This window comes from Nestor notabilis, unplaced genomic scaffold, assembly GCF_000696875.1.
Source record: "Nestor notabilis isolate BGI_N333 unplaced genomic scaffold, ASM69687v1 scaffold20896, whole genome shotgun sequence".
In the NCBI taxonomy this organism is placed as follows: domain Eukaryota; kingdom Metazoa; phylum Chordata; class Aves; order Psittaciformes; family Psittacidae; genus Nestor; species Nestor notabilis.
Window position 1 is genome coordinate 1 of NW_009933561.1, and position 9200 is coordinate 9200.

Here is a 9200-nt window from a genome sequence, read left to right on the forward strand (position 1 = left end):
GGGCTGTTCCCAATCCTGGCTAAAATAACATGGATTTCTGCTGGACTAAGGATTGCTGGGAACCTCAGGCCCAGGCTGCCTGTGAATAGGCTCAGGAGCCTCATTAACAAATGAGCTGGTTCTTCCTTCCCTCTCCACCCCAGGAGCCACTTTCAGTCAGGCAGCAGAACCCCCGGGGCAGGGAGTCACCCTGAGCAGCTCTTACCTGCAGCTCCTTTGGTTCTGCATCCTCCCTGTGTCAGCCACGCTCTGCCTCTGAGACCTCCCCACCCAGGTGCTCCCTCTGCTCAGCTGCTCACATTTTTCTGATGCTTCCAAGGACAAACCACTCCACCCGAGTCTTACTTCCCATTTTTAACAGCAAGTTCAACATTCTGATGTTTCCAAATGAATCTCAAACAATGCAAAATCTGCCCCTAGGCCTGTTTATAACCTGCTCTTATAACCCTTAACCTTCATCAGGACTCCCTTCTAATTAACTGTGGCCTGAGTAAGGTGCCTTTGGAAGCCCAAACGCTCACCGTGGGGGGACGAGGCACAGATGTGATGGGCTGAGCACTAGCAGGGGGATTTGATGCTGATGACGGAGGGGGTGGCTGGGGTATCTCATTGGGTTTGCTGGGACCGATCTTCTCCTTGCTGTCATCTTCTGGCACCAGTCCCTTGGCCTTATGGATTGCTTCAATCTGCTCTTGGAGGGTGATATTGGCCTGAGCAGCCTGTTGTGTGCGGGCCATGCTGCCTGAGTGGCCATCCCAGGTCACCTGAGAGGATAAAATACATCAGAATAAGCCTAACCCCAGCCTGTCCAGGCTGCAACATGAACTGCAAAGACATCGAGAGCAGTCTGGCAGCAAGAACACAGGTCAAAAGACTCGTGTGTCTCTGAGCATATAGAATACTACTGGAACCTGCTAAAACCAAACCAACACCAACATCCACTCTACCTTTTCCTCTGGTTTCTGGATCTCCTCTTCACCAATCTTTTTACCAATGGCAGTCTCTTCTACACCAAAGATATCAGTACGGCGCTCTGCCAGCTGCTTCAGGCTGCTTTCAATATCCAAACCTGCAAGCAGCAAGAGAAGTTATCTCAAGAGACACAATCAAATGTGACCAAGCCTCTGTCAATGATCTTTATGGTACCTAGTGGCAGAGTCTCTTTAGGAGACAGCAACTGCTGCTCAGCAGCAGCCTATGCTCTTTGCCCTTAGCTTCACAGAAAGGCTTTGATGCACTAAAGACAAATGCAGCCACATAATCAGCACGCTGAGGACAACAGAAAGCTACATTTAAGATGGGCTTTATCAGAGGGAGCTGGGGGAGAGAAGGGGTCTGCTAAGAGTGCCCAGAACTCATCACAGCCTGCCCTGAAGCTCACCTGGGGCATAGACCTCATCATCACTCTGCTTTTCCCGGATGGAGCGGTCGCGCTGCTCCAGCCATCGAGGATCCAGGAGGCCAATCCTCATGTGCTCCTGCATTTTACTGGCAGGAATCTTCTCTCCAGTGATGGGGGAAACAAGATACTCATCTGGAGCTGGGGCGGGTGGTAACGGCTTTGAGGCTGGAAAGGAAAGCAGCGTGTTGAAGCAACCTGGAACCAAATGCTCTTGTGGTCAGTGGGGGAGAACAGACCCTCAGCAGCCTGACTTACCTTTGGGATCGTAATCCTTCCTCACGATGACCTGGTCTGGTGTGGGAGGAAGAGGTGGTGGCATCGGGGTTTCTGGAGGAGGAGGAACCTTCTGACCTTCATCTTCATCATCTGAGCCCTTATTTAAATCAAACCCAAGAATGATAACCAAGTTCCAGCAGCCAAATACCCACAGACAACATTTGGGAAAGGCATAAACATCCTGTGCAGTGCTGGAAGAGCTGATGCTGCAGCTGCAAAGAGATGGAGCTTTTCTGCCTCTGACACCCACAGTGGTTCCTCTGGATAAACCCCAGTTCAGCAGACCCAGAAGAGGAAGCAAGAACCCCTCAGCTTCCACATTAAAGAGCAGAGCAAGCAGGGACTTATGGTTAACCCTGCTCTTGTTCCTTGTGACCACAAAAGAGCTTACAAGTGGGTGGAGGAAGAGTCTAAAATGAGTCATCTTTCAGCATTCCAGACTCTGCAGAGCATGGCCCAAAGGCTTGCCCACAGAAAGTTAAAACCCCCACCGTGAGGTGATAGCCCTACTGCATTTCTCTTTTGGATAAATTGTATTGTTAAGGGAAAACATGAAAAACAGCATATTCCAGCAGAAACGGGTTGGTCTGAAGTTCCATGAGAAAGAAATCTTGTTTCCTCCAGAAACTGGGGAACTTCTTACAGTGCAAACGCATCGAGGAGCACATAAACTTGATGGGACAGAAGTAATGGGTCTGTTGGGAAGTTACCTCATCCATATCCTGCACTTGCGTGTCTTGATCCATCTGGGCTGGGGGCTCATCTGTTTTCTCTTGCTTTTCATCTTCCTCATCTGACTCCACCTCCATCTCCACCTCCTCACTTTCCCCAAACTTCTCATACCGCTCCTGGATAAGGATCCGAGCTCCCAGCTCTTCCGGAGTGGTGGGAGGAGGGAAATTCCCTACAATGCAGAAAACACAGCTCCTGTTTCTCTATCCCACTTCACTGCTCAATGCACAGGCAAGTATCAACCTCCTGAATGAAAAGCAGCTTCTTTACACAGCAGTGGCATCGAAAATTCTCCTCGGAGCCAAGGTATGTAAAAGGGAAAGGATGGAGCCTGTCCAGAGCAACATCAGCATGACACATGAAGGTACTTACAGCTAGAACTTAGGAAGTACTTAGGAAGAGAAGGCTCTGGGGAGACCTTAGAGCAGCTCCAGTGCCTAAAGGGGCTCCAGGATACCTGGAGAGGGGCTTTGGACAAGGGCCTGGAGGGACAGGACAAGGGCAATGGCTTGAACCTGCCAGAGGGGAGACTGAGATGAGCTCTGAGGCAGAAGCTCTTCCCTGTGAGGGTGCTGAGGTGCTGGCACAGGGTGCCCAGAGAAGCTGTGGCTGCCCCATCCCTGGCAGTGTTCAAGGCCAGCTTGGACACAGGGGCTTGGAGCAACCTGCTCTAGTGGAAGGTGTCCCTGCCCGTGGCAGGGGGTTGGAGCTGGAGGAGCTTTGAGGTCCCTTCAACCCAAACCATTCCATGATTCCTTGGCAGGTGAAAGTGCTGCCAGAAAGTGGAACAAGTTCTGCTGTCCTGGAGGAAGTGGGAAAGCGACACTAGTGCAGGCCTGGACTTAGTTCAAGGGGAACATCACTGACTCCAGAGAAATCCCAGCCCTGGTGTCACTAGAAGGCTTTCCCCACACCTGTAAACCCCACTGTCTGCCTAAACCCAGCACTTCAGGACACAGCTCCTGTTCAAAGGGAGCAGAGTTTCACAGAGGTTACAATGCCTCAGTACCTTGCTCATTGGGCTGAAAGTCAACTGTTTCCACCACCACAAAGTCATGCCAGTCAATCTGGGCATAAGCCACACGCTCCTTTTCTTTCTCCTCCTCTTCCTTCTTCCTCTCTCGCTCCTGGAACTTTGCCCACTCCACTCTGTAATACACCTGCACAAACAGACAAAGCACACACTAAATGTCAGACAAGAAACACAACACAGTCACCTCTACAGCACCTAAAGGTTCATGCTACCAACCCCTTCAGGGCAGTTACACAGGCAGTATTCCAGAGGCCTGGCACGACAAAGAACTATTTCCTTTAGAAAGCACAGGTTTGCCTGCTGTGTGAAGCACCAGCTCTGTGAAGTGGTTCTCTCTAAAGCTGGAGACAAGATCAGGCCATCCAGGTCTGATGTGACTTGGGTATCACTGAAGATTCCTAGCAAACAATTCCCAGCCACTCAATTGCAACCCTGTAATTCCACCTTTCCAAAAGAAATGCCTCTGTGTGATGAAGACAGATGTCAAAGCAATAAAGAACAACCTGGAAGGACTCCAAGTGACTGAGGTGTCACAGTGAAGTTGCCTGAGAGCAAAACACTCTGCTCTGAAAAGCTTCATGCAGTTCCTGTGCCTCTGCTGCCACCCTTGGCACCAAGGGAGCCAGTGAAGGCAACTGGAGCACCCTGTGTCCAAGTGGCTACAGAGGAAACACCCATTTTATTGTCTGTGTATTTGTATTTGCTGCCCATAAACCAGAAACACACGAAGGGAAAGCATTCAAAACATCAGTGAAATGCTTTGATACATTTTCCAGGCATTACCTGATCAAGGACTTCCTTGGGATTTTCCGCCTCCTTCTTGAGTTTGAGGAGCAAACCTTTGGGTGGGATCAAGATCTGAAACACATGATGCAGGACAGTTGGTGACAATTCTTTTTGCCAGAGCCTCCTTAAAAGCTAATTATTCTCTTTCCTCAGGGATGAAAACACCAGCAGAGCCCAGTCCTATGCTCCAGTTAGTCTACTGCAACCCTCTTATTACTTATCCCTCCTGCTTGCACTAGAAAATACTCTCTCCTGGCTTTCCAACTACCCTGTGTATTTAAAACCCCACAGGTCTTACATTACAGTAGGGGCCAGTTCATTTAAGTAACAGCCCACTATGTTCAGCACTGCACACTGCCAACAGTGTGAGATACCCACTCAGTGGGATTTAAAGGACAGACCCATAAAATCCCAGCCTGGTTTGGGTTGGAAGTGACTTTAAAGCTCCTCCAGCTCCAACCCCCTGCCATGGGCAGGGACACCTTCCACTAGAGCAGGTTGCTCCAAGCTCCTGTGTCCAACCTGGCCTTGAACACTGCCAGGGATGGGGCAGCCACAGCTTCTCTGGGCACCCTGTGCCAGCGCCTCAGCACCTTCGTGGTCCTGCAGATGTTTCCAGCGCTTCAGTAGCCTCCAGACCCCAACGCTGCTGCTGAGGGAGGAACCTGGTGGGTGAGCTGCTGGGTACCTTGGTGTACTGCTCAACCAGCTTCGTGAAGTAGTTGAAGAGGCTGTGCTGGGGGCGCAGGAAATCAAACTGGTAGTTCCTCTGCTCCTTCTGCATCAGCTGCGTGAGGAACTGCCGCCCATTGCGCGCCACGAACTGTGCCGTCAGCTTCACCACATCCAGGTCAAAGGCGGAGATGGAGGGAGGGTCCGCAATGAACTCGAACTCTGGAGGAGGCTCTTTGGGAACCACTGTCTCCTGGATCACCTGGGCCTGCACCTGCAGAGCAGAAGGGCACGGCTCAGGCACTGCCCTCGGGAAACCACCACCAAACACTTGGAGAACCCCTTTTGCTTTCAGCTGCTGCAGGAAAGCAACATCGGAGATGCTGGCAGCTGCGAGAAGGAGAAAAGCTGGTACCACAGGGTGCATCTGGAGATCCGGGTTTGGGCCCACTGTAAAAACAAGCACTGCTCCACCAGCTAACAAAGCTGGAAGCTGTCAGGATGTTGCTGTAATCCTGCAAGATGGGCAATGCCACCCAGCGCAACTGCTGGGTGTGCAAAACATGGGGAAGACTTGGATTCAGCCACTGGCCTTGTTCTAGCCAGTATGGAAAAGGCACAGCTAGGCAAGGCTAGCAACACTTTGCATTCCAGATTTTAAGGGGAACCTGATCCTTCTGGCAGGCAAAAAGGGAGTATTTCTACAAGACAAGCCCAAAGTGAACTCCAAGACTCACCTATGGCAGGAATCCTAAATCCATCCAATCCGAGTGATCACTAGTGTAGGCACCGTGTCAGTCAACACACAACTGCCATTAAAAAGGACCAAGCAGAACAATAAAGTGGCTCTTTCCCACACCATTTTGAGTTCCCAGCAACTGGGGGCTGCCCACGTGCAGCAAACCAAGCCTGGCACTGAACTCCAATGGCTCACTGCTGGCTTTCTCACAGGTGTGTAACCAGCTCCTTGTGTTCCCAACCTCCTGCTTCACATCAGGCTGTGGGCCACCAGGGAGAAGCCAGGTTCTCTGATCGAGTGAAAGGAACACTTACCTTCTGTGGCAGCTGCTGCTGGGCTGTCTGCTGCTGCTGCATCACCTTGGGAATAGCAGCCGAGGGCTCCTGGGCTTTGCCCTCTTTGAACTCACTGACTTTGTGCCGGTAGTAGGCATGGTAGGGATCGTTGGGGTTCAGGAAATTGAACTTGGGGTTGTTTATCTCATTCTGACGAATTCGAGCTTCAAACTCAGGTCCATTTCTGGGGAGGAAACAGAGGGATTGTTCAGCTGAAAGGCATCAGCTCCAGGGTAAAGGTCTGTTTCTTTCATGGTAAGATGTGTTGATGCATCAGTCCCTCAGAGGATGATTTCCTCTCCTCCACGGAAGGAGTTCACCCCTAAGTAACTCACACCCAACAGCTCCACACACCCAAGTTAAAGGCATTTGTCCTGATTTAGTCTGAACACTCCACAGTGACTGTTTCTTCAGACAGCTCAAAACTCAGCACTGCTCCACAACCTCATCTGGCCATGCACAAACAAAAGGCGATTTACTGGACTGAGAGTTTATGGGATGAAGTTTACAAGTTACTTATTGACTGACTTTATTTGTTCTATTCACAAGCTTTTAGGACCAGTTTCACTTCCAGAAAGCTCATATAAGGAAAAGCATAGGTAAGGAGCAAGCTGTGCAGAGGCTGAACACAGCAGGGTTGCATTCATGGAGCCCTAAGCTGAGGTACCATCCATTCCTCCCATCCATGTATCTGGGCATAGCTTGAGCCAGAGCATGTTTCTCTTCATACCCTCAGGTTACCTCCAAGTCTTGATTGGACACTCCTCCTCTTCCAAAAGAGGAGGTCTCTACAATACCAAAGGATAAACAGCCCTTTCCTTATCCTCACAGGAAGCCAACTGCTCCCTGGCAGCACTTAGAGTTCAGTTACACAATAAGTGCCTTTGTCCAGAGCAGCATCGAGTAACTCCCTTAAACCCACAGTGACAAGTGGCCCTTTCTGGCGAGGTGACAGCACCCAGCATGGGGCTGCTGGGTGCCAGGAAGGTTAAGAATGAGCCAATTGAGGGGTGGCACCTCCCGTGCTCCCCATATGCTGCCAAGAGGACCAGGATCTGGCCCCAAGACCTCACGCAGTAATAACACAGAAATCAGGCCCCGGAGCTGCTGCGAGGGCTGGAGCAGCTCTGCTCTGGAGCCAGGCTGAGAGAGCTGGGCTGGGTCAGCTGGAGAAGAGAAGGCTCCTGAAGGGGACACCTTAGAGCAGCTCCAGTGCCTAAAGGGGCTACAGGAAACCTGGAGGAGGGCTTTGGACAAGGACCTGGAGGGACAGGCCAAGGGCAAGGGCTTTAACCTGCCAGAGGGGAGATTGAGATGAGCTCTGAGGCAGAAGTTCTTCCCTGTGAGGATGCTGAGGCGCTGGCACAGGGTGCCCAGAGAAGCTGTGGCTGCCCCATCCCTGGCAGTGTTCAAGGCCAGGTTGGACACAGGGGCTTGGAGCAACCTGCTCTAGTGGAAGGTGTCCCTGCCCGTGGCAGGGTTTGGAGCTGGAGGAGCTTTGAGGTCCCTTCAACACAAACCAGGCTGGGATTCTACGAATGATGCCAGTTGGCAAATGGAAAAAGCCCAAATGAATCTAATTTATTCAGCTTTTTGACTCCTCCCTACATTTGACATCCAGTCCCACTGATCACACTGCTGGTGTCAACCAAGGCAGGAGATCCTGCCCCAGGGAGGACCACACACTCTCTGGAGAGGAGCTTCTCTCCCTCTGGCTGTGAGGGAAGGGTGAGACGGGGCTCACTGAGCTGAGCACAAACAGGGCTGGGATTTCACCCCAGGGCTACCACACAAGTGAGCAGCCTTGTCACAGGACTGGGACCTCCTTCAGCTTCCAGAGCTGCACAGCCATCAGCACCAATGAGGAAAAGGAAAATCCCAGGAATCATGAGCCAACAGCAGAGTCCATTACCTGGCTACAAAACTGGCAGTCTTGTCCACAATATTCCGGACTTCTGGAGGAGGGTAAATAATTCCAACCACAGGTTTGGCTGGGGCTGCTTCCTCTTTCGGCTCCTCTTCTGGCTGTAAGAAAACCGAACATACACACGTTTATCTGGTGCTCTGGATAGGAGCTGCTTCATAGCCGAGTTCTGGATTTAGTGTGGAATAACGCTGCTGCCACACTGGTGCCTCCCAGCTCCAGTAATGAGCCCAGAGGAATAGCTGGGCCACAGGAAAACATCTCTGTGGTGTTTGCAGCCAGTCAAGATGTTACATTCAAACAGCCTCAAAGAAACCTTTGCAACCAAAGCTGAAAACAAGAGAAGGAGCTTCAAATCCTAGTGAGCAATGTGTGTGTGCCAGTATCAGGGGGCAAGAAGAGCCTGGAGGGCTGGAAACCCCCTTGCCAGGTGGTTGGTCTTCATTCTGTCCCCACTTCATTGGGAACAACAATCCTAACACAGCTTAGCTGCCAGAGGGGAGACTGGGATGAGATGTTAGGCAGAGGTTTTCCCTGTTCTGCATCCCCCTGCTCAGTGAATGCCATGTGTCAGGATGGGGTGTTCCAAGCAAACAGCACTGAGGCCACTGCCCTCCTCAGCTCCCAGATCCTGGGGTGTTTCCCAGCACAAGGCTCTGGTTTAACAATCCCATCCCACAGGCTCTCCTCGGCTGCTCAGGGTGGGTGACAACGTGGCTGCTTGTCCAGAGCTCCCTCCATGCAACCAAGACAAGTGCTCCTGGTGCGTTTCCTATCCCAGCCTTGACCCCGAGCAGCTTTGGGAATGCTGAGCAAAGAGGAGCGCTCCCTTTGGGAACAGCGCAAACAGGTTGGGAAGTTGGAATGTTCCCAGAGGGACTACAACAAACCAGAGTGTAAATGAGGAACTGCCATTAAATCAAAGAGCTCTTCATCCCAGTGCAGCTGCATTAAAGCTGTGCCAGAGACAGCTCTGCAGGGCACTGTCCTTCTCACTGTAACTCCATGAGGATCCAAACTGCGATCCCTGAGGACGGCTCAGTCTTCCTGCAGACCAGCAGCTCTCACCACAGGAAAAGCTGCTACAAGAGAGCAAGTCTATGGGAGCTGGAACCGGGAAGTGTTCCCATTCCAGTCAATCCCCTCGGCTCCGAGGCAGAACGAGTCAAAACCAACCCCATCAGAGAGCGCCGGGTGCGATGTGCCACGAGGGGCTGCGGCTTTCACCCCACTTGCTCCGCGCACCCTCCGAGGTGCGGCTGCATGAGGCGGCACCACGCGGAGCCGCCCGCGGGCGCACG

General features: G+C 51.9%; 1 protein-coding gene across 1 annotated transcript; it reads right to left on the minus strand.

Annotated features, from left to right (window-relative positions):
- Positions 1–521: 521 nt before the first annotated feature.
- Positions 522–8000, minus strand: SF3A1 (splicing factor 3a, subunit 1, 120kDa; the record flags this gene model as incomplete). Its single annotated transcript, XM_010016936.1, has 10 exons — positions 522–764; positions 948–1069; positions 1382–1567; positions 1658–1775; positions 2389–2582; positions 3420–3570; positions 4227–4301; positions 4918–5175; positions 5955–6159; positions 7888–8000. Coding segments are annotated over 10 exons (1665 nt in total), but the record flags the coding sequence as incomplete, so codon positions are not given.
- Between the last annotated feature and the right edge of the window lie 1200 nt (positions 8001–9200).